The sequence below is a fragment of the Gracilinanus agilis genome, chromosome 3, assembly GCF_016433145.1.
Source record: "Gracilinanus agilis isolate LMUSP501 chromosome 3, AgileGrace, whole genome shotgun sequence".
NCBI lineage: Eukaryota > Metazoa > Chordata > Mammalia > Didelphimorphia > Didelphidae > Gracilinanus > Gracilinanus agilis.
Window position 1 is genome coordinate 377,136,722 of NC_058132.1, and position 25,054 is coordinate 377,161,775.

At 35.6% G+C, this 25,054-nt stretch overlaps 1 protein-coding gene across 1 annotated transcript in view; it reads left to right on the forward strand.

Annotated features, from left to right (window-relative positions):
* Positions 1 to 1,264: 1,264 nt before the first annotated feature.
* MBTPS2 (membrane bound transcription factor peptidase, site 2) overlaps positions 1,265 to 25,054 on the forward strand; it is a 33,036-nt gene continuing 9,246 nt past the window's right edge. The window contains exons 1-8 of the mRNA XM_044670141.1: positions 1,265 to 1,339; positions 3,723 to 3,871; positions 4,470 to 4,608; positions 8,162 to 8,265; positions 8,658 to 8,785; positions 11,891 to 12,009; positions 14,540 to 14,720; positions 24,287 to 24,381. Coding sequence (XP_044526076.1) covers positions 1,265 to 1,339; positions 3,723 to 3,871; positions 4,470 to 4,608; positions 8,162 to 8,265; positions 8,658 to 8,785; positions 11,891 to 12,009; positions 14,540 to 14,720; positions 24,287 to 24,381 — 990 coding nt within the window. The remainder of the gene's footprint in view (positions 1,340 to 3,722; positions 3,872 to 4,469; positions 4,609 to 8,161; positions 8,266 to 8,657; positions 8,786 to 11,890; positions 12,010 to 14,539; positions 14,721 to 24,286; positions 24,382 to 25,054) is intronic.

The following is a 25,054-nucleotide window of genomic DNA, read 5'->3' on the forward strand; positions in this document are numbered from 1 at the left end:
TACCCCCCTCACACCTCCAAATAAAGCCATGTGACTTCTGCCAGCATTAAATCTCCTGTCTGCTCATTAGATTTTGGGGGTAAGAGCCCCCCAAATTTCACTCCACACATGCTGACATAGCAATCTCACAAAAGAACTATATACTATATCCTTCTTTGAGAAAGAAGCCCCAGCAGCCAATGAAAATAAAAAACAAAAAACTATGAAAAATCTAAAGTTCAGCTGAAACAAATACATTTAGCAGTAGTTGACAGAAGCCATTCTTTGGAGAAGCAAAAAAATACTGCAGCTGTATAAAAGGAGTGCCTTTACCATGAGAAGTGTGGCATCTAAAAAAAAATTAATTGTCCTGGGAGTCAATCAATAAACATTTTTCAAGCACCTGCCATGTGTCAGACATTATGCCAAACACTAGGAATACAAAAACAGGCAAAAAAAAAGCCCTTGTTCTCAAGGAGCTTACTTTTTAAAAGGGAAGACCAACATGCAAACATATAAAGCAAGTTATATTAGAGGATAAATGGGAAATAACTAACAGACGGAAAGTAATAGAATTAAGAAGAATGGGGAAAGTTTCATGTAAAAGACAAAATTCTAGACTCTAGAATACCTAAAAGATTTGTTTCCTTGGGATAATTGTTTTTCAGTAAGACTGCAACTTTAAACATATTTTGGATCTAATATTTAACAGAAAATTAGATACAATGCACTTTAGTAAGATTTTATGTCGGATCAACTGAATCAAAATGAGCCAATAAAAAGATATCTATTCCTTTAAATTCTGTCATAACACTATTTGAGAAAGGAAATCTCTTGCTTTCTTCTAAGCTTGCTCCATTAAATTCCACTCTTAGATATTATTTAACTAATCCTTTTGCAAAATCCTGTGGCCAGTATTGATTCGATAACAATAAGAGCAAACAAAACGTAAATTAATACAGGTTATTGAATATGGCGAGTAATTGTTACGTGGAAGAGAAAGCATACAGCCACGCAGGGGTTAAATCTCCGGGAAAGGAAAGTGACGCCAGACGCAAGTGTCGATGCGTTACACGGAAAAGAGGAAATCCCTTCGCGCGTCCCTTTGCTGGGCTCTGCGTTCCCCAGCCGGAAGTGTCCGGCTGGGGAACGTAGCTGCTGAAGGCAAAGAGACCAGGCGTAACGTTCCGGCCCATATGGCCTGTCAGTAGGAACTCCGTGGTTTGGAAAAGGGTCGGTGGACGCCGGGAGTGGGGTTTGTCCTCCCTTCCTGGCCGCCGCTGCCATGATCCCGATTCCACTGGTGGTGCTGGTGATGGGGGGCTGGTGTGCCATATACCTGGCCGACACCTTGCTGAAGGTGAGGCCCCCATCCCCCACTTATTCTCTGTTCGTAATCTTGGAGCCTTTTTGGTCTCAGGAAGAAAAACAAACCAGGAGCGGGGGTTTCGAGGGGGATGGTAGGAAAAGTCTCTCCCTCCAGTCCTGCTCTTCCTTCTTCCCTCCCAGTCTTCCCTCTTCTTCCTCCTTTCCCCACCTCTCCCTTCTACCCCTCCTCTTCCTCCTCCTCCTCTCCCAACCTGTCCTACCTATCTTCTCTCTTTCTTTCTCTCTCTCAATTCTGTTCTTTCCCTCTTCCTAGCTCTACCCCTTCTTTCCTCCCTCTGTCTTCCCTTGCTTTTTCTTTCTCCCTCTCCCCAGCACATGGTTGAGAATTCTCAGAATCTTGTCCGTCTAGTGACTGGAGAAGGAGGGGAGGGGGGTTGCCCTGCAAGGTGTAAGTCAAGTTCCGTGGTTTTCGTTTGGTTTGGTTTGGCTTGGTTTGGTTGTCTGTTTTTTAGGAAATATTCTTGCAAGTTTTACTTCTTAACTGTGTAATGATTTTGACAAAGCCACCACACTTTGTGCGGGGCAAGTGGCAAAATGGGTTGAAGTGCCTGGACTTGGAGTCAGTAAGATCTGAGTTCAAATGTTATCCCAAGACCCATAAGGGAGCTTTGCAATCCTGTATTGACTGTATACTTTTTTCAGCCTTAGTTTACTCATCTGTAAAATAAGGATAATAGCTACAATTTTTGTAGTGCTCGGCACTATGCTGATTTACAAATAATTATGGATGGAGGGAAAGTGGGAGAGCCAGGGCCAGAGATGAGAGGGCCCTAGGTTCAAATTTGGCCTCAGACACTTCCTAGCTGTCTGACCCTGGGCACAGACACTTAACCTCCATTGCCAAGTCCTTACAGTTCTTCTACCCTGGTACCAGTACACAGTATTGACTTGAAGATGAAAAATAAGGGTTTAAAAAAGCAAAACAGTTATTTCATTTGAGCCTCACAATCATCCTGGAAGGTAGGTTTTGCAGGTATGGAAACAGGCCAACAAAGTGACTTGGCTAGGCTCACACTGGTAGCAGCAACTTTCAAAGGGTAGTAGTGATCAAGGGAGGTAACATGTAAAGTACTTTGCAAACCTTAAAGCACTTATCTAAATCCTAGTTTTTATTATTATTTTTTTATTATTATTTTATGCATTTAAAGACATTCAGAGAAAGGATCTATAGGCTTCACCAAACTGTTGAGGGAGACCCGTGGCACAAAAAATGTTTAAGAACCCCTGTTCTAGTCCAAAGCCTCATTTTATGGAAAAAGAAAGAGTGTCAATGGCACAAGGCTAATTAGTGACAAATCTGAAAGCCAAGTTTCTTAGTTCCCAGTCTGTTTTTTTTCTGCCCTGTCATCATCCCATCCCCTAACAACAAAAGAAGAAAATTAAATCTCAATTTGCATAAAGAAACTGCGAAAAGTAAATATGATAAGAGATTTAGAGATGGAAGAGACAATCTAATACTCTTCCCTCATTTTATTGATGAAGAAACTGAGGCAGAGAAGTTAAAACAGTTTGCCTAACATCACATAGGTAGTGTCACTGATAGAATTTAAACCAGGAAGCATTCACCACTTGTATCAGTTTTTAAGTAGAATACAAATTGTGTCACATGGCCACTTTAACAATAATGAAACAGAAGACTTGTACGGTAGAAATAACCTTGACTTTAGAGTAAAAGGGCCTATGTTTTAATTCTGTCTATGTTACCTTCGGAAAGTCTCCTTACTCCTCTTGATCATCTGTAATTTGAAGGGTTGCTCTATCCCTTGAAATTTTTAACTATGGATGACAACTAATACCTTTGCCATGCTTATAGATTTTAAAAAATAATAATGTAGCATCTTTCTTCCGAATGCCATAAAATGCTCAATTCACTAAATTTAGGGTCACAAGTTCTGGTTTCAAGTCTTAGTACTTACTAATTGAGTGTAGACAACACACATGAGCTTCCATGGTTTGGTTCCTTTCATCTCAAAAATGGGTAGGCTAGCATTTATATTCTCTCTATCCCAGAGTTATTATGAGAAAAATGTAAACCTCAAAGGGTTCAACTGGGTTATTATTGAGTACTTCTTAAGCTTTAAAGAGCCAAATGCAATTATTAGTCAAATCACTTTTGTTTTGGAATATGGTGATCCAGTGCCGTTCATCGGAAAGAATGCTAGATTGGAGTCAGTCTGTGCCTCAGTTTCCTCATCTTTAAAATAAGAGAGTTGAACTAGGTGATAGCTAAGGCTCCTTCCAGCCCCAAATCTATCATCTTAGACTTGATAATCTGTAGAAAGTGCTGTGTTTAATTTTCATAAACATTTTAAGAAATTGTTCTTCAAAGTAACATGATCACTTCTTTCTCCTAGGCATCAGATTCTATGAAAACTTCTTATGAAGAATGGCTGACATCTTATGGATTGAGCATCTCCCCTTTTCACATACGATGGCAAACCCCTGTCTTCAATCGTCTCTTTTATGATTGGGGACGTTGGAAACCCAGGCTGCTTTACCAGTGGTATTCTTTGTGTGCTGTTTTTGGTTTTAATTGATGATAGGGACAGTGACACCAATTTGTTGCTCAAAACAGACAATTTGTTAACCTCATAATTTTGTACATTCTACAATATAAAAATATGGTGATTTAAAAGCAAAATACTCAATCAACAAATGTAATACAAGGTCAAACATAATGATATTGAACCCTTGAATACTCATTACATTCAGGTAATATATATACACATACTTTGCCTCTTTTAAGTAAAACAGGTGAGATATATATGTATGTATAAATAAATGTAGTGATTATAAGACTGGCTAATTATTAGGGAGAATATATTGTTTGAATAAAGTACCAATGACTATTTTAATTGTTCTTCGTACTTAAATTATAAGAGTTGGGCAAGCTATTGTCAGTGCTGCCTTTTTCAACAACACATTTTTAAACTATAGTTTATTTAATAGATTGATCTTTCCCTTATTTCAGTAAACCTATCTGTGGTTACCTTTCCTTAAGTCATTATTTTTAGTTAATAAGTGAAATATGTGACTGATCATTGAAATTAGATAATTGAAGTATGAAGTACTCCATATTAATCTGAATTTTATTATGACAGGTTCAATTTAGGAATGGTGTTTGGAATAATTGCCATGTTTAGTTCTCTTCTCCTTCTTGGAAAAACCCTGATACAAACTTTGTCACAAATGTTGACTGAAGCCCCTTCAGCTCAGAATGATCGGATGCTACAAGTTGTGGTCAGTGGCTTTTTCTTTTCCTTTTCCCCCTTACTTTCTTGACATGTAGAAAGAAAATGTTTTTCATTGGGACACCTCTCTAAATAAATGAGAAAATAGATTAGAAGTCTCATAACTTTCCAAATACTCTGAAGTATGTGTTGATCTCTTTTTTAAAATGAGAGAAATTAATGTGAGAATTTGTGGATTTCATAGAAATAATTAGTGGTTGATTAAGATTAATAGTAATAGTAATAATGTGATATTAATGAAGAAAAGAATAAAATTAAGCTTTCGCATTTTTGTTTGAAATTGCTGCGGAAGGTAACAATTTTCTTTTACTTTTCAGACCTTCCAAGAAGTTAATAACTTAAGGGAAAACCCAGTGTCATGCATGTTTCTGTTTAAAGTTTTTCTATGAAAGTAGCATAGTAATGGAGCAACAGGGCTGGCTTCAAATTATTATTCAGGAAAGTTGCAATTTCATTCTTGGTAACATTTTCTACCTCTCCAGTTCTTGGAGTGCTTTTAAATTCTATGAATTCACTCCTTTGTCATTCATGGTAAAATGCTTTTCTGAATAAACATTGACAGTTATATGTTAGGGTCTCTAGGTGACAACTAGGCACTTTGGTAACACTTCAGGATTTATAAAACACTTTTCTTGAAAAAACCCTTTCAAAGTAGGTATTGCAAGTTTTATTTTCTCTACGAGGGGCCTAAGGCTGAGAGAACAAAGTGATTTGTCCAGTCATACAACTTGGCTTGAATTCTGATCTTCTGAGGCTAGGACCATTGCTCTTTCCATTGAGCTCACTCTTAATGTCACATCCTATCTCTTTAAAGTATGCTTTTACACTTATGGGTCATGTAAATATAGGGATGACTCAACTTTACATTCCTCCTGTGTAAATAGCCTCTTCCCTGTTAACTCTGCTGGTGTTAGTTGATTTCTGTTAAAAAAGTTTACATTTGTCATCTCAAATTCAATCATAGATGTTATGCTGTTGATAAGATCCACATTAACTGAAAAAAATGTCTTTAATTTTTAGTAACAGGTCTTTTTTTTTCCTTTTTAAACCTAGCAACTTGACCCTGGTCATCTTACTTGTTACTTACAGTCACTAGTCAGAGGTATGGGGGGACATTGAGATGGTGCAGTGGATAGAAATCCCGGACACAAAGAGTCAGACACAGCTGAAATGACTGAACAACAATAAAAGACTATGATAAAAATAGGCTTAGAAATTAGTTGCAGAAAGGGAAGTGCACAAAACTAGGAGATCACTGTACATAGTAGCAACAATATTATTATGATGATCATCTGTTAAAGACTTAGCTACTACTCCAGTCAATACAGTGATCCAAGATAATGTCAAAAGGATTCATGATGAAACATGCTATACACCTCCAAAGAAAGAACTGACAATCTCTGAAAACAATATAGTTTTCTCACTTTTTTCTTTTTTGTTAGCAATATGGCTAATATTGAAATATGGTTGTGAGGGCAGCTAGGGGTCTCAGGAGATTGAGAACCAGGCCTAGAGATGAGAAGTCCTGGGTTCAAATTTGGCCTCAGACACTTCCTAGCTGTTTGACACCAGGCTAGTCACTTAAACCCCATTGCCTAGCCCTTACTGCTCTTCTGCCTTGGAACCAATGCACAATATTGATTCTAAGATGGAAGCTTAAGGGTTTGTTTGTTTTTTTTTAAAGAAAGGAAAGGAAAAAAATATGTTTTGTATGATTTTACATGTTATAAAAGTGATTATGTTTGCCTTCTCAGAAGAGGGGAGAGAGGGAGAGAATTTGAAACTCAAAAAAACTCTTTTTAAAAAAAAAATTCATTTCTAAGTATTTTTCAAAAGTTACATGATTCATGTTCTCTCCCTCCCCTCTTTCCTCCTGTATCCTGGAAATGACAAGCAATTCCACTGAGTTATACATGTATTATCACTCAATACCTAATTCCATATTATTCATTTTTGTAATAATCTTTTAAAACCAAAACTCCAAATCCTATACTCATACAATCAAGTGATGAATCATATGTTTTTCTTCTGCATTTCTACTCCCACAGTTCTTTCTCTTGAGGTAAATGGCATTCTTTCTCATAAGTCCCTCAGAATTGTCCTGGATCACTGCATTGCTTTTAGTAGCAAAGTCTATTACATTTGATCATTCCATAATGTTTCAGTTTCTGTGTACTATATTTTTCTGGTTCTGCTCATTTCACTCCACATCAGTTCTTAGAAGTCTTCTCAGTTTTATAGAAATTAAGCAGTTTATCATTCCTTATAGCACAATCGTATTCCATCACCATTATATAACACAATTTGTTCAGCCGTTCCCCAATTGAGGGACACCCCCTCATTTTCCAAGTAAAAAAAAAACTTTTAAAAAAATGTTTAAAATAATTTTTTTTTATTTAAAGTAATTCATCGTAGAAAACTACAGAGAATTAGTCATATGATAGTGGAATCTTGTGAGAGGCTTATTTGGATTAGGGCCTCCAAGAAGGATATTTGATCTTCCCTTATTTTTATGACTAGAGTGGCAAAATATCATTCATATAGAGATGAAGTTATTTCTAAGATTGGTCTTTTACTTTATGGAACTTACTAGAGCATTTCATTGTATTATTAGAGCTGTATTTTGGCAACTTCTAACTAAGGCTGGCTGCCCTCAGATCCCTGTGTATTTTTATTTTTTATGTACATGTTTAAATATCATATCTTCTGAATGAGATTGAACTCCTGAAACTGTAAGAACATGTTTTCTACTTACTTGCTAATGTACTGAGGAATTAGTATGGCATTATTACTGCACAGAAATTTAGGACTCTGAATTATTTAGAGATCAGTATTGTAGTACATATAATTCCTGGTGTGCTCATGCATGGACAGGGCATAGAGAGGGCCAAATCAAGTGCTGGTCAACTAGATATTACCTGCCAGCTGTTGTTTTTATATTATCACAAGTGTCTGCTTATCTTTCTTAATAAAAGAAACTATAGCCCACTTGGCCATATCTATTGATTTATTTCAAATAATAGGATCAGATCGTCTGACTAATTTGTCATTTTGAGAGAAAGTCTGAGGAGAAGACATGCATCTTCCTGTCTTCCTTTAGGAATCTTTTTCCCACTTTTTATTGCCCCCCAACCCCAGGTACCTAATATCCTGATGCTGCTTTAAGCAACATTTGAACTAAAAACTGATGAGTCCCCTAGATTCCAAGGCCAGTGCTCTATCCACTGTACTGCCTCGCTGTCTCATGACATATAATGAGCTTCTAATAATTGCTCATTGATTGATTTTGTTTATTTAATTGTTTCTGTTTAGCTTATAATAAATTTTTTAAAACTAAAGTAAAATTTATGGTAGGAGTGAAAAACAGCCATTTATTTTCATGCCTATTTTAGCTAAATGGAATGTTCAGAAGAGCCATGACAATACAATAATAATATAATAGGAAGCCAAGGTAGGAACAACTTAAAATAATCTTAACTTTAAAAAAAAATTTTTTTAATCACTTGGCACTCTAGCATATGTTTTGTTGTTTGCTTGAACAGGTTCCTGGTGTGAATTTACCTGTGAGCCAACTGACCTATTTCTTTACTGCAATCCTTATTAGCGGTGTCATACATGAAATTGGCCATGGGGTGGCAGCTATCCGGTAATGTAATCAGACTTTTTCTATTGTGTGTTATCAGAGCTTCTAAATGAGTATTATTGGAAAATTCACTGCTTAGATTATCAACTAATAGTTTTTAAATGGAAAATTCAGTTTACCATCATTTGTTGTATAATTTAATCTACCCTTTTACATAATGGCATCTTATTTAAGGGAGCTACAAAATTTAGCAGTCCATTTTAATTTGTTTTTTGTGTATATTATCTTCAGTTTTTCATACTAGTGGCAAAAATAATGAGAGCTTCTTAAAGTAGAAGGACTTTTTAGCAAAAGTTTAAATTGGAGTGTAAAAGCTTAGTATTTGTTATATTAGTTCTTGATTTGTGAATTGAAATAACTACTAAATTTCTGATTCCTTTTTTTCAATTTCTTAGAGAGCAAGTTCGGTTTAATGGATTTGGAATTTTTATCTTCATTGTTTATCCTGGAGCATTTGTTGATTTGTTCACCACCCACTTGCAACTTATATCTCCAGTTCAGCAGCTAAGAATATTCTGTGCTGGTAAGTGATATCAGCTTTATGAGTCCATTTTGAATTTATTCCTAACATCATCACAAATGACAAAACTGTGTCTTTGTCATAATTTTTCTCTTAGTAAGTGATTGTTTATATTATGAAACAAGCACTACAGCTGTTAGTGAGAAAGGCTGGTAAGAAAACTAAAGATCAATTGAACCTAGAAAATAAGCTACCTACTTATGCTGTATTTGGTTATGGTTATGATGAGTTGTTTATGGTACATTGAAATCATGATACATTGAAGTGCCCTTCTGTAACTGGGAAAAGTATGTTGCAATATATACTTAATTGCTGAGATTTTATCCTGTAAATCATCAGTCTGGATGTATGTTAGGAATATAGAGACTTACATTAGTATTTTTGAATTGCAAAGTATTTTAGCTATTCCTGGCCTATCTAACCTCTCATTTTCATATCGTCATGGTTTTTAATTTCATTACTAATAAGATTGAAGACAAGGCAGTCTTTTGTATCCCTAGCACTTAGCAGTGTCTAGTAGTGGGCACTCTGTCATAGCACAGTAGACACTTAATAAATGTTGATTGATCGAATAAGTGATATTGATGATGATGATGATGATGATAACTAGGATTTATATAGTACTTTACAAATATTATCTCTTTTATCTTCACAACAACCCTGTTACAGATGAGGAAAGTGTGGCAGACAGGTTAAATGACTTGCCCAAAATCACACAGTAAATGTTTGAGGCTGGAATTGTATTCGAGTCTTCTTGGCCCCCTGTCCAGTCAGCTGCCTTTGGAGTATTAGTGTACCATAAAAGTAAATCACTATACAATGAAGTAGCTAAGAAAGCTTGAATCACATCTAAAAGCAAATGCTTCAACATATAGCTTTTATACAAAGTGTTCATTTAGGTAGTTTAATCTAAATATTACTTCTGTCCTTCCCTTCTTTACACATTTGTGTGTGTGTGTGTGTGTGTGTGTGTGTTTGTCTTCTATTCCATTAAATTGTAAACTTTTTGCAAGGAAGGACTGTTTCATTCTTTATATTTGTATCCCAGTGCCTAAGATGGTGTCTGACATATATTTAGTAAATATTCATGGATTGATCAGTTGATTAAACAGTTACTGTCTCCCGGAAGTGAGGGAGGACTTTTGAGTCCAAGAAAAAGCATTTAAAGAGCTATTGATGGTCCTGGGAAGGTAGGAGGTATAATATGTAAAAACAGACTGCCTAATTTTACTTATCTCCAAATAAGTTAGATGTGTCTTTTCCTGCATTGCTATGTCTTTTTCCCTCTGTAAGATTTAGAAATCATATCCCCAGGATAGAAAGTGCCCTAGAGATTCTTCCTCTTAGAGTCTACTGAACATACTTATGAGGATTATAACCACCAGCCTAATTTTGGGAAAGAAAAGAATAGCCTTGATTCAGCATTGTTTCTCAAAGAAAGCACCTTTTAAAAGTTCTGTTTTACCTATTAGATGTAGTACAATTCATTCCAGATATGCTACATAATTGGACTTTATATAAAGCAGCATGTTAGAGAAATGCCTTATAGTAGGCAGTTGTTCCTAGAGGAAGTGTTATAATTTAACTTTAGCTTAATGCCCCATCAAGTTTTATCTATCCTTATGTTTTAATACAAAATGACCCTCAGATAAAACTGTTTAAGGAATTATATGCACAATATTAAAAACATTGGGTAATACAATATCTTGGTGCTAAATTGGTACACCTTTAAAAAGAATTATAAGCTAGCTGAAGTATGGGCATATGGGATTTTATGTCTTTAGTTAAATAAGAAGATAAATTTCAGCTTGTGAAATGACTAACAGATCTACAAAATAAAGGATTAAATGATTAAATTAAAAGGATTCTCTAAGGATCCTTGTACTGCTATATCCTTTAATCCTATAAAATTGTATAAATAAATTGTTTTTTTAATTAGTACTTTTGTGACATAGTAAACAGAAAATTTAACTTGAGGTCGTGAAAACCTAAGTTTGAATCCTGTCTGTCATTTACTAGCTATAGTATCCTGGAGAAGTCATCTGGCCTTCTGTCAGCCCTGGTGGGAATAATAGCACCTGTGAGAGCACAAGGATGTTTTGAGGAACAAATAAGATATGTAAAGTGCTTTACAAACTTTGAAGCACTATTTATGTGGTATAGTTATTTTAAAACATATAATGAATATAATCAAAGGAAGGAAGGAAATTGAGGGATTTAGAAGATTCTGTAACTTAATGTATTTTCCAAATTTAGGAGCATCTTCCTTGGACATATATATTATTGGGCAATTATTTCAATCATGTCTGACTCTTAATGTCCTATTTGAGATTTCCTTGGCAAACATACTGGAGTAATTTTACCATTTACTGAGGTAAACAAGAATAAGTGACTTATCCATGGTCATATAGCTAGTAAGTATGTGTGGGTGAATTTGAATTTGGGTCTTCCTGATTCCAGTTCCAGCACCCTATCCACTTTACCACTTACATATCTTGTTTTTCCCCACAATTTTTATATTTCTGTCCAGAGTACCTTGATTATTAAATAAATTCACTGTCCAGATACCTTTGGACTTGTCTATTTCAGGAAATTGAATGATGGTGATATTTCATTTAGATGTTCATATAAGATGGTAAATTGGTATTCTTTTATTTAAATAGCTTTTGTAAATGTGTCTGAGAGTTCTTTCAGTTGTTTCGAATATGCCTAAATTAATGATGTATAATATTTCTTGTTCTTTATCAAGTTTGTAATAATAAAAAGGGAAGTTTTCAAAAAGTGATGTTAACATTTGTAGAAAAATAGTTTTCAACTGAAATTAATCATTTAGTTAAAAAAATTATAAAGTCTACTTTAGTTAAAATTGTGATATTTTCCTAAATAGAAATTGTTTTGATTATTTTCATATTTTAAGCACCTTAAGTAGAAGGGAATAGAGAACCTTGAATGATGCTAGATATTTATTTTATTTGTTAAGAGATTGAAAGATTGATCAGCATCTCAAAATTTCTTAATTACTATCATAAAATAATGAAGATGGCTCTCAAGATTACCACATTTTGCTGTTTCTTTCCACTTATTCATAGATTTTAACCCTCTTTCCAGGTGTCTGGCACAATTTTATGCTTGGAGTTTTGAGTCTGATAGCTCTTTTTCTGCTGCCTGCAATTCTTTTCCCACTTTACTACACTGGAGTTGGGGCCCTTATTCTTCATATTACTGAGGTAAGGCAAGTCAGGCTAATTGTTTTATTTAGTATAATATTCTTTAACATGAACAGTAATTGTTCACATGTCCTTATGTGCAGAAGACTCAATTTTGTTCAAAAGAAATTACACTATGGCTCAAAGTTCTAGCAGATTGTGCTATGAAGAATAACAATTTTTTTAAGACAACTTTACAAGGTGATGGACTCCATATCCAATAAAAGTAGAATGTTATGCATAGGATTTATTGATGGCATAGGTGGTTTCTCTTTGTTTAAATTTGTAGCTAAACTTTTCACATGGGATAATTCTTAAGGAATAAAGGAACCAAAATGAAGCTTGTTTTATAGAAGAGTTAATAGGAGTTCAAGTTAATTCCCTGATTTCAGAAAATACTATGAGTGCTATAAAGTTTTTGTTCAAATTCTGGATGAAAGAAACAATAATTTCCAGGTGAAGATAGTCGACCATGAAGAGTTTTAGTTAAAAGGAAAAATCTTAAAATTTGTATCCATTTAGAAGTATTAAATTAAGAGTTTTAATACACTTGTCCTTTCATAAAAGGTTTAATATCAATATTCATTATAGAAGAATGTGTATTAGGTATAGTTAGATAAAGCTTTGCAATTTACTACTGCTTATTAAATATGTTTGATGTTGCTCAAAACTTCTGACATTGATTTAAAAAAAATTTATGTTGTTAATTGTCGAGGTCCACTGTGGTATGTTATGGGTGGTATGATGATACTGGATAGGGCCCGATGGAGAGATGGCCCAAGGTCCTCTGATGATATAAGGACCTGAGCTGAGTGAAGGTGGGAAGCCTAAGTGAACATCAGGTCCCACAAAGTATTTGAAGCTCAGCTAAACACCCAACTCCCACCTTACAGTGTCCAGGAATGAGTGATCAAGTGAGGAGCTGTGAATTGAATCACGCAGCTTCTCTGACAGCTTATCCTGGGTTTAGATTGATGAATAAAGCTGTAGATTAATGGATAATGCCAATGACTGCGAATTGGTTCTGCTTGAGCAATCCCTTCCCTCAGACCCAAGGATAAGATTATTGATCCATAGGACAATAATGACTTTCACCTAAGTAAACCTTTAAGATTTAATTGTAACAACTCAGGGAAAGGAACAGGGTTGAAGGAAAGAAGTGTTGGGAAAACTTCACTAAGCTACTGATGATCAGGTTTGTCAATCAAAGGCAATCAGGTTGAGACTGTCTGCTGGAGAGGTTTCTCTCTCTGTGGCACTCTGGCCAGGCCAGGCACCTTTGGCCTTAATCAGACTGACTGAGTCTTGATGTTAATCTTCTTAGATGTTCAGTGATTAATGTATAGCACAGCTTTGTCCAGAAGTTGAGGATGTAAAAAGTATTGGAACAGGATGCAGATAACCTAAGTAGGTTTGGTTGGCCTACCCACCCAACCACCCAGGTCCCCTTCTCAGGAATGAGAGCCAGTTTAGTTCCAGTTCCTCTCTTTTATAGTCCTGCCAGGAACAGCTTTTTGCCCCCTGGCTCATGGCATCTGTATTAGTTCTAAATTCTAAAATTGTTGGGTGTCACTCATCCTGGTCTCCATTTTGCATAGCAAAATGATATTACAGGTACCAATGTCTGTCAGAAACGCTTTGCCTTCAAGTGGTGACATGCCTAGACCCCATGGGTAGACTTGGTATCCCCTTCCCTCATTCCCTTCACCTCCATCCCCATTTCTGTATTCCCAGGTCTAACACCTTATTGGAAATTGCTTTTTCTGATTAGCTTGGGTCCATTTTGCCATCTACATGGAATGGGATAGGGTCTGGGAGAAAGCTCTATGTGACATGTCTTGCCCATCACCCCTAAGGTTCTGGAGCCCTCTCAGATTCGCAGGCAGTGGTCTCCTGGTCTTCTGTTCTACCCTCTCTTTCCTCAGGCAAATGGAAAGGAGTATGGTCATTTCCTCTGTGGACAAGAGAAGGTCCAAAGGACAGCAAACTCGATCTAACTTTGACCCACAAGCCTCATTTGGGATCCTCCTCTTGAGGGAATGATGCCTCTAACTTCTCTGTGGATGTCCTCAGTCACTTCACTCCTTACCAGCCTTCTTCATACTTCTGTGCCTGCCTTTCTCCAGAGAGGATCCAGGCACATCCCTTAATATCTATCCATTGTGCCCCACATCAGAAATCAGCCCCAGTGGATCAACTACCCCACCCCAAGCTGACTGCAGGCCTAGGGACTATGTGGATTTGTGGGGAGGGAATAGACACTAGATGTACTGTGCCCTCTGGGAATACCAGCCCAATAATCTACATGATCATTTCTAAATTTAAAAAATAATAATAAATTAATGTTGTTCTTTGATTTAACTCAAACCTGAAATTTTCTGCAGCAACAAAAATATCCTAGATAAATTGAGTCATCTTTTTTTGAAGTACTATCTATTCAGGATAATTATACATTGGATTATATGTATATAAAATGAAGATATTTTAGGGATTGTTTCCAACTGTTTTTCTCTCCTCCCCCTCCATACCCCTCCCCATTCTTATTCTCAAGGACTCACCTGCTAATGGACCCAGAGGCCTCTTTGTGGGAGACCTAGTCACCCAGCTGCAGGATTGTTCAGTTCATAGAGTGGAAGATTGGAATTCCTGTCTAGGGGTCATCTCCCAGGAGCCACAGATTGGTTACTGTTTAAATTCAGTAACTTTGCATCAGTTAAGTTTCCCAGCCAGAGGTGTGTGTGTATGCTGAATATAATAAACCTGTAATATTGAACATTTACTTCTACCTAAAACACATAATTTATGTTTTTGGGAGGTTCAAAGGTAAACGTCTTAAAACTCAATAGCAATATACAAAAAAATACTGGTGAACATTCTCCCTGTTAAATTGGATACACTATCTGTTTCTTTTTTCATAAATCCATATTGACCTTCTGTCCATTTTTTCTACTTAATTCTTAAATCTAGAGATTACCAAAAAATACAACATACTTTTTAAAAACTTGTTAATAGTGATAAGGAAACTTGGAACTAGAGTAAATACATTTGGACTTCATATTGCCTCTGCCAAAATATGTCAAAATTTAGGCAGATGGGGCAGCTGGGTAGCTCAGTGGATTGAGAGCCAGGTTTAGAGATGGGAAGTCCTGGGTTCAAATGTGGCCTCAGACACTTCCCAGCTGTGTGACCCTGGGCAAGTCACTTTACCCCCATTGCCTACCCCTTACCTCTCTTCTTCCTGCACAGTATTGATTTTAAGATGGAAGGTAAGGGTTAAAAAAAAAAAAACTTGGGCAGATAATTGTTATTTTAAGGCTAGAAAAGAACCTCTTTTTTATTTTATTCTACTTCCTAACAAATATAAAAGATAGCTATGTGGAGTAGTAATTAGATATCTTTTTTAAAATGCTTCATAATATACAAAACCCTTTTCATAAGCATTATCTTAATATCTCAACAACTTTATGATCTTAGCAAGGCAGGTATTTTACCCCTATTTTACAGATGAAGAAACTGAAGTTCAAAAGATTACAGTCGTATAGCTAGTAAAAGCCAAGGCAGGGAATCAAGTCCTGAGCTTTATCCACTCTATTGCAATGCCCTTTGCTTGCAGGAACACAGACATCCACAGATGGCCATTTGGGCAGGAGAGAGAACTCTCCAGAGATACATTGCTCTTAACTCTTAGGGCAGCACAGTTATGGGACTCTGCTGCCCTTAGAGTTCAAAATACAAGCAGAGTCCTTGAACACACAAGACTGACACTGAGCCTCATCAGCCCCACAAATTTATCACACTTAACACTTCCTTTTGTGCCTTAAAAGCTGAAGGAGCCCATCTTAGCTAAGGTCTAGGGCTATAGGAGTTGAGTACACAGGCTGTATCTTTGTCACTAGAAAGAAGTATCCTCGATTCCTGTTTATGTCTGTCTTGACACAGAAGCAGTTTAGAGTAGAGGATGAGACTGGGGTTCTAGGCTTGTGCCTGCCATAGACTTAGCTCTGTATCATTGGACAAGTCCCTTAAATTCCCTGAACCTCATCAGTATTTACATCTTTAAAACTGGGTGATATCTCTCTTGTTAGTCTACAAGATGGTTGTGAGAATCAGATCAGAATGTGAATATGATAAGCGCTTTATAAAGTTTAAAGTATTATAGATAAAAGATTAGGTGATACTATATACAGCTTATAGCTTATGCCAAGCAATGTAAGTGCTGAATGTCTAGTTTAAAAAAAATTATTGACCTCAAAGATAACTGTAATAAAGATGTTCTTATACCTAATATAGTTTTTTAAGGTTGTTATTTTTATACATTTTTCTTAATCTAGACTCAATAGTATCTCCAAAAGGGCAACGTATTTAAGAATAACCATTCAAGGGGCCAGGCAAGTGGCTCAATGTTTAAAGAGCCAGGCCTGGAGATGAGAGGTCTTGGATTCAAATTTGACCTCAGACATTCCCAGCTGTGTGACCCAGAGCAAGTCACTCAACTGCCATTGCCTAGACTTACCGCTCTTCTTCCTTAGAACCAATACATAGTATTGATTCTAAGATGGAAAATAAGGGTTTTTTTTTAAATTACCATTCAAATGACTGAAGCCTATTAAGCTATCCTTTTGCCTGATTTTTAGATAACCAAATATTTAAATATATAGATAAATAACTCTAATTATATTAAGCTTTGCTCAGAATTTGTTTTCAATCCTGTCATTTTCTTTGCTTTCTTATGATTCATCTTCATCTTAAACTGTGAAATCTCAAGTGACTTATTAATCTAATAAGAAACCTGACCAATTCTGAATTTAATGAGAAGTTTTATAAGGGTGCCTGCATTGCCAAACATAATAAAGCTCTTTTCTTATAAGATAGAATTCAGGTAAGAATTTTCTCAGATATCTTTTAAACTTTTTTCCTTATTGCTTTCATAGTTCAAATGCTTTTTGATTGGTATTTCCAAATAGTCAGAAATTAGTATTAATCTTACCATGCTGGTATAAAACTGTAAAAAAATTATAGAATCAGAATCAAAATATATTTCTGTAGCTTTTATTTCAGCTACTTAGGAATGACAGTATATGAATTCATTTCAGTATTATTGCCTGAACAGTAGACTAGAACTTAGAACCAATTAGAGTTTTAACAACTCCATGACTGTGTGGTATGGTACCTGATAAACCTGTGCTTCAATTTAACCATCTTTTTTTTTTTTAAAGGAGTTAAGTGACTTGCCCAGGGTCACACAGGTAGGAAGTTTCTGAAGCCAGATTTGAACCCAGGACCTCCCATCTCTGGGCTGGGCTCTCAATCCACTGAGCCACCCAGCTGCCCCCAACCATCTTTTTTTTTTTTTTTTTTTTTTTTTTTTTTAATGGAGATACTTAGTTCATTCATAGAAATAGTATCCATTCAAGAACTATAAATGGGGAAGTGGGTGGGGACAGGAAGTCCTAGGTTCAAATCTGGCCTCAGACACTTCCTAGCTGTATGACCCCGGGAAAGTCACTTAATCCCCATTGCCTACCCCTTACCACACTTCTGCCTTGGAACCAATACATAGCATTGATTCTAAGGTGGAAGGTAAGGGTTTAAAAAAAAGAATTATAAATGGCTTTAAAACTATACCTAAAATAAATAAATTGTGTGCTAAATGGGTAGGCACTGAGGTAAAAAGTCTCATATAGGCACTGTACCTACATTTTTTTAAAGTGGATTTTCTGTTCTGTCCAGAAAAATAAATTATGATCATTTCTTAATGTGAGTAGAGAAAAAAAGTAGAGGTCCAAATCATCTAAAAGTCATTTATATTGAATATGGAATAAGCTTTTTTATTTTAATATTGACATATAGAATTGAGAGGATATGTCATAGTATTTCCACTAATGAAGCTACTATGGGAAGAGCTATCCAATTTCTTCATTTTGCTTAGCTTCTTGATCTTTCTTTACACTCTCCCCTTCATCTCTTTGTGTTGATGGTCTGTGTGGTCTCTTATGCTGATGAAAACTGCTCATCTTAAACTCTGGCTTTCCTTAGGTAAAGGAAGTAATTCGGTGTTTTGAATGAAAATAGTGCCCATTTCTCTTTTAAGGAAACTATTTCAAATAGAAAATAAGAGGTCTGTATTGAGCAGCCAGAGAGTACTTGGTTAAACTAAAAGGCATTCTTAGTGAGAACTTGAAAGGGAAATTTCTTATAGATAAGCCAGGAGATGGATGATCTACCTAGCTATATGTCTAAAAATCACTGAGACCAATTTCTTATTATTTTAATCTTTACTCCCTTAATTTAGGTTAAATATCACGTCACACATAACTATTGCTATTCCTTACCCAATGAAAAAGTCAAAACCTGGACAGCCCATGCAGTTGGAGGGGGCAAGATAACACTGGGTATGGGGGAGGAGGGTCCCTCATTGGTCTTGAGATAATCCATTTCAGAGTAACTCTGGGAAAATTGAGTTTCTAGAAGGATGGTTCAGAGTCTTATGTCTATAACAGTTGTCTTTTTGGGGTGTTTTATAATCCAGACCTGTGATTTCACTGATGTATGTGAAAATCCCAGTGAAGAAATTCAACTCCAATCAATGCAAATCTGTGCCCCTGCAATTTATATTCTTAGAGATTTGCCTAGGAGCCTGAGGGTTAAGTAAATTCCCCAGAGTCAAATTCCTCATACTTTTGACTGAGGCTAGCTCTCTATTCACTTCTCTCACATTGCTTTCCAGAAGTTGGGTACAATAGGCCCAAGAGTAGACTGAAATTTCCCATGCAGCTCTGGAACTAAAAATTCCTCAGGAGTTTTCTGTGGCTTTTTGTGGGTCAGCAGGCAAACTATTCCTCTAACTCAGCATCCAGATTCAAATTCCTGAGGATTCACTGGTCAGTTGACAAGACCCTTCATGGCACTGTCTTGCTTGTTACTCATCTCCCACTTAGTGTTTTGAATAGAAATGAAAGTGCTATTCTGGTTCTTAGTTGATCAAGGTTTTTTCCCTTGAGTTCACATTCCCTCTTCTTTCTTCATTGTTTGAAAGGCATTGCATTTCATATATTCTTGGAGCTTAAATTCCTTTTCTTCTTTTTTAAAAAGCATTGGCTTGGCTAAGAGGCAACATATTCAACAAATCAAGTCCTCGAGGAACCTACTATTTTAAGGAGAATGGGATTGAATACTAAAGGAGAAAATTGAGACCCCTAAATGAAGCTATGAGTCAAATATCACGTATCCCACTTGGACAACCTTAATCCCCATCTAAAGGAGGTGAGGGCACCCTTAGCATATGCCCTTAGAGAAATGGGATAGGACTATTATATTGTCCAACTTAATATTTACAAAAGGAAGTAATGTAACAAAAACCATCTTTAACCTGACTGTAGAGACTAATAAAACTAAAACTACTTGAACCATTGCTCCTCTGCCTCATGAGAATACTAGGTTGTTCCTATACCCAAATTTTCTCCATTATGGAATTTAGTGAGTGTCTTGGTGAATAATAAAATAGTCATTTGGGGGAAAGGCTCAATAATGTATATTCCAGGTGTATAGATACTTGGTTTAATTTGTATAATAATGTCTGGTTTGATTTATAGTAATAGATTTTGCTTTTAGGGATCTCAGATGATATATCAGTAAGCATTATCAGGCCATCTCACATGGATCTGAGTATACTTCAGCTAACACTGGCTTGCCTTTATATCTCTTTTCTTCTATATTTCTTTGGTATTTTACAAAATGCCTTTTATTTTTATTCCATGGAAATCTTGTTATTTACTCCTGTGGTAGAATAAAGCTTAGTTACTGTTATTTTTAGAGAGTGGTCCTGAACTCTATAGATTAGCATTTATTTTCTTCAGTCCTCTCTGGACCAAGTTGTCTCAAAAGAATCAGTCACAAACAACTTGGAGTTCCCTCCATACTACATCAAAATAGACCCAACAGAATATTTGAACTGAGAATACTGAAACTTGCCCTAGAGTAGAATTCTGGACCTGAATAGTTTTGTTTTTCAAGGGAGATGGCCCAGATTCAATTATGACCTACCAGAGTCAAACTAAATGAAAGAATAACTCAAAGGCTCATCTCAGTCCCATTCTAATTTTTGCCTTCTGGGTCAGAATGAGACTTACCTTTCCATTCATTTCAGTAAGTACTTACTATTACTAATAAGCACCTATTGCACGGAATGCATAGACAAAAAAGCAGTCCCTGTCCTCAAGAAGTTTAGTCTCTAAACTTTCTTAGGAGAATGATGTGATATTAGCTAAAGCATACAGTGACCATATGTCATGCACCCCAATTTTAGAGGTTTAAAATTAAGGATCAGTAACTTTAGGTCTTTGTCCTGTCAACCAGAAGATCCAAATTTTAAAGTCAATCTTATTCATAATTCCCAATCCAGCAATAATACTTAGTAGGAGATATTTTTGTGGTTTGAAAGAAAATAATGTAGAGAGGCCACATAGTCATACTCAGTATTTTCACTTGTTTAATTTTTTAAAAGAAATATGTTGGTAAAAAGATGCCAGAGGACAGCAGTTAAAATTGCTAGTCATTATTAAAAACTGGAAAATGTATTTGTTTTAGCATAGGCTTGATAATAGTTGATAAACTTTACCAGATCCTTATTGTCTCTAGGATGAATGATAAACTCTTCAGGATTTTAAAGCCTGTCACAACCTGTCCCCATTTTACCTTTCTATTCTCATTATACATTACTTCCTTTCCTGTACTCTCCAGTCTAGACAGACTAACTTTCTTGCTCTTTCTCACATACAGAACCCCTATCTTCTATTTCATTGCCTTTACACTGATCATTCCCCATGTCTAGAATGATTTCCCTTTTCACCACCATCCTTCAGAATTCCCTATTTCCTTCAAAACTCTTCTCAAGTGCCACCTACTACACAAAGCCTCTCAATCACTCCAACTGCAAGTTCCCTCTGTCCCTACTTGAACTTCTCTTTATTCTGTATACATGTATTTGTACAAATTGTCTCCCTCACTAGAATGTATATTCCTGGAGCCCATAAACTATTGCATTTTTGCATTATATCTTCAGCATGCCACAGAGCCTGGAAAATAGTAGCTATTTAGTAAATTCTTGATAATTGATTAGTACTTGATGATTGAATGGTAAGATAAAATAAGACAAGTAATTGTGAGCATGATATATACTAGATATGTCTATGCCAGTAGATACTTAGGAGTTTGCAATAAAATTTCAAATAGGTGAGTGTCAACATCTTCTATTATAGTCCTACTCGAAAACTTTATTTCATTTTAGTATATAAAGTTCCTCAAGATTATTCTAACATGTTAGATACTCTGGTGGACCTTCTCAAACTGGAACGACTTTGAGTACAACCCTAGGATGGACTCTAGTCTTCAGAGGTTTGGTGACCAGAAAGTTAGACACTTTTTTCCCTTTGTTTTAGTTTTAAACCCCACAACAATAAAATCATGGGTCCTTGTGGTATTTACAAATACTTAACTTTTGTAGATATGAATAAAAAATAACCATGTCTTAACAGTCAAAACAAAATGGAAATTTGCAACTATTAACATACTTTGAAAATCGGAAATGACTTAACTGAATTATCCCAATAATTGCCTCTATTTTGTACTTTGTTTTTACTATAGGAAAGTAGCTAGCCCACGTAGATAGGGAAGGCTGGAAAAATGTCTTCCCATATTGATCTATTTAAAAGTGTGTTTGAGTGTGTTTGTGCACAGATATACAAGAGTACTTGCACGTGTACATCCTGATGGGATCAACTGGACTTAGACCATTTGAATTCCTAGCTTAATTAAAATATTATTAATTTAGATTAATAAGACTACATATTCAAGAACAAAGCTATCTGTTTTTATTAAGTGTTGAGTGTAGCTTTCCTGTCAACATAAAAATCCAAGATAGATGTCTATATAAATATAAGATATTCAAGACTTTCTTCAGTATCATTAATAGGTGTTTTATATTAGCAGTTCTTGGCATGAATATTTTAACTCCTGTATTGTACCCTGGTCTGACATTTTATACCTCTGTGAACTTGGACCTCAATTTTTTGAATTAAATTATTTTGAAGGTCCCATATAGTCATTTTATGTAATCATATATCACATTTACTAATATCATACATAATATTTTCTAGCTCTTTTATATATATATATATCTTTTGCATATCATTTATTAACATCTATTTTGTTGTTGTTTAGTCTTTTTTCAGTTATGTCTGACTCTCCATGACCCCCTTTTGAGGTTTTCTTAGCAAAAACTATTGGAGGGGGCAGCTGGGTAGCTCAGTGGAGTGAGAGTCAGGCCTAGAGACAGGAGGTCCTAGGTTCAAACCCGGCCTCAGCCACTTCCCAGCTGTGTGACCCTGGGCAAGTCACTTGACCCCCATTGCCCACCCTTACCAATCTTCCACCTATGAGACAATACACCAAAGTACAAGGGTTAAAAATAAAAAAAAAAATAAAAAAAAAGAATTTAAAATAAAAAAAAAAAAAACTATTGGAGTGGTTTTGCCATTTCCTTCTCCAGCTCATTTTACAGATGAGAAAACTTGAGGCAAATAGGGTTAAGTGACTTCCTCAGAGTCACACAACTGAAGCTGGATTTGAACCCAGAAAGATTAATCTTCTTAACTCTAAACCCAGCACTCTATCCACTCTGCCACCCAGCTGTCCTAAAAGAAGCTTAGGGAGGCAAATACACATATATTGTTATTGTGCACTCATATCTGACTCTTTGTAACCCCATTTAGAGTTTTCTTGAATTACTTGCCTAGTTAGCATCTAAGACCATATTTCAACTCATAAAGACAAGTCTTTATGACTCCAGGCTTAGCATTCTATCCATTACATCACCTATTTTCCCCTTAAAGGATCTTTAGAATCATCTTCAAAGCACTTCATGAGAAAATGAAGATCAAAGGTTATATAGGGGTTACCACCTTGGGGAGAAGGGGAGAGAGAGAATCTGAATCACAAAATGTTAGAAAGCAATTTCAAAAATTGTTTCTACATGTAATTGAAAAAAATAAAATTCAATTTAATAAAAGGTTATAGGAGTTGTAAGTATCATAACTGAGTAAACTAGGAAAGTTTATTTCATGCTGTGCCAAGGACTGTTGAAATAAAGCATTTGCTACTAATATTGAAGAAATTATTGGATTATATAATATTTTATACTGGTATTAAACCTGTAGCACAATCCAAGAATTATGTTCACAAAAAACATAACTTTGTTGTTGAAATGTAGTCTTACCAGCTTGAGTATGTTAATTTTTAGTTAAACCAGAAGTTCTAATCAGTCCCTGATAAATAATACATTTGATATTTTAAGCATTTAAGTCAGTAAAGAAGACCAGGAGTGATGGAGGACCCCATGGACTTCTCTCCATGTGGACCAGCAAACTAGCTTCTTTATTCTGCCTGGAACAAAAGTGATGTCTACTTGTATTCTACAAAAAAAAAAAAAAAAAAAAAAAAAATTTAATGTCCACAGAGAAAAACAATCTCCCCATCAGCTTTGCCTTCTAAAAATTGTAACCCAAAGCCTTCCGCATACATAGCAGACAGCCCAGTTTAGTCAAGATACTTCCTTTTGAGAAAATTCCTGAACTGAATGGATTTACAGTGGCAAACTTCACAGAATCTCAGAATTGGAAGAAACCTCAGAACCCATTTAATCCAACCTGTACCTAAACAAGAATCCTCTTTCTAACAAATCTAGCAACTATTCATCCAACCTTTGCTTGAAGACCACTAGTTAGGGGCCTCCCGCTGCTTCCTAGCGCAGCAGCTGTTAGCACTTTGGACAGTGCTGTTACAAAGTTTTTCTTGACATCAAACCTAAATCTGCTTCTTTGCAATTTCTACCCTTTGCCCCTACTTCACTTCTAATATCGAGTATAACAGTTGTCTTCTACTGTGTTCTAAATTTAGCAGAAGTATGAGACTTCCCAGAGAAAATTTGGATGACTGAAGCACATTGAATTTACTATAAACTGAGTACATAGACATTTAATAAAGACATTAATTGATTGGGAGTGATTGGGGAAGTAAGCTGAGACTTTAGGGTTTAATTAAATTTCCACAAATAAACCAAACTCTAGATATCAATTCTGTTTACTGATTAGAAAAATGAACATATACTATGAAGTATAAATTTAGACACAGCAGTGCTCTGCTAGAAGTCATTTTTTTAAATAAACCACTTCATTTTTTTTTAACTTGAAAGCAAATAACTTTTTATAAATGTTTTCACATAATTGATTATATCTCTCTCTAGTGTACAAAAGGCTTGATGGAACAGTTGAATGTTGTAGCAACAATAGCCTCACAGATATCTGCTTTTCCTACAATAATAATGTGAACACTCACTTGGTAAGTATCTCCTAAAGATATTCATAAATATCTGTCAAAAACAGAACTGGGGAAAACAAAAACTGAATACCTATAATAATGTCTGTGACATGGAAAAAACTAATGAAAGGTATAATTACCAAAACGTACCTCCTCCATAAAAATAATACTCTCGTTCCTCATTGATGAATACAGGTGATCCTGGTTCCTTATCATTTGTCCAAATCTTAGAACTGTAAGAGCCTTGGCAAATCATCTTGTCCATCTCCTTTTTGAAATGTAAAAATCATTTATCTAGTCCATTTCACAGTCACTGCTTTTTTTCAAAAGTATTCCCTTGGGGAATTCTCAAACCTCCACATACAAAGGTTCAAACCCTTCTTGAATTTGGAAAAAATTGATCAGACTCTATCTTCATTGTATTCATTTAATTTCTATTATCTAAAAGCAGTTTTTTCTTTAAATTACTGTTGATGAATTCATTGCCAATAATGAGATATTAATTTTAAGGTCCAAGCATCCCAGAAACATGTTTGTGCTGTGCAGTTTGCCTCAACTGCTGATGGAATGCACAAATGCCTTTGGCTCTTTGAGGCTTTAATGTTAACAGATCCCATTGCCTTAGAGCAGAGGTTTCCCGAGTGGACTGGAGCCAAATTAAAATGTAATTATTTCACAAAATAAATTTAAAATA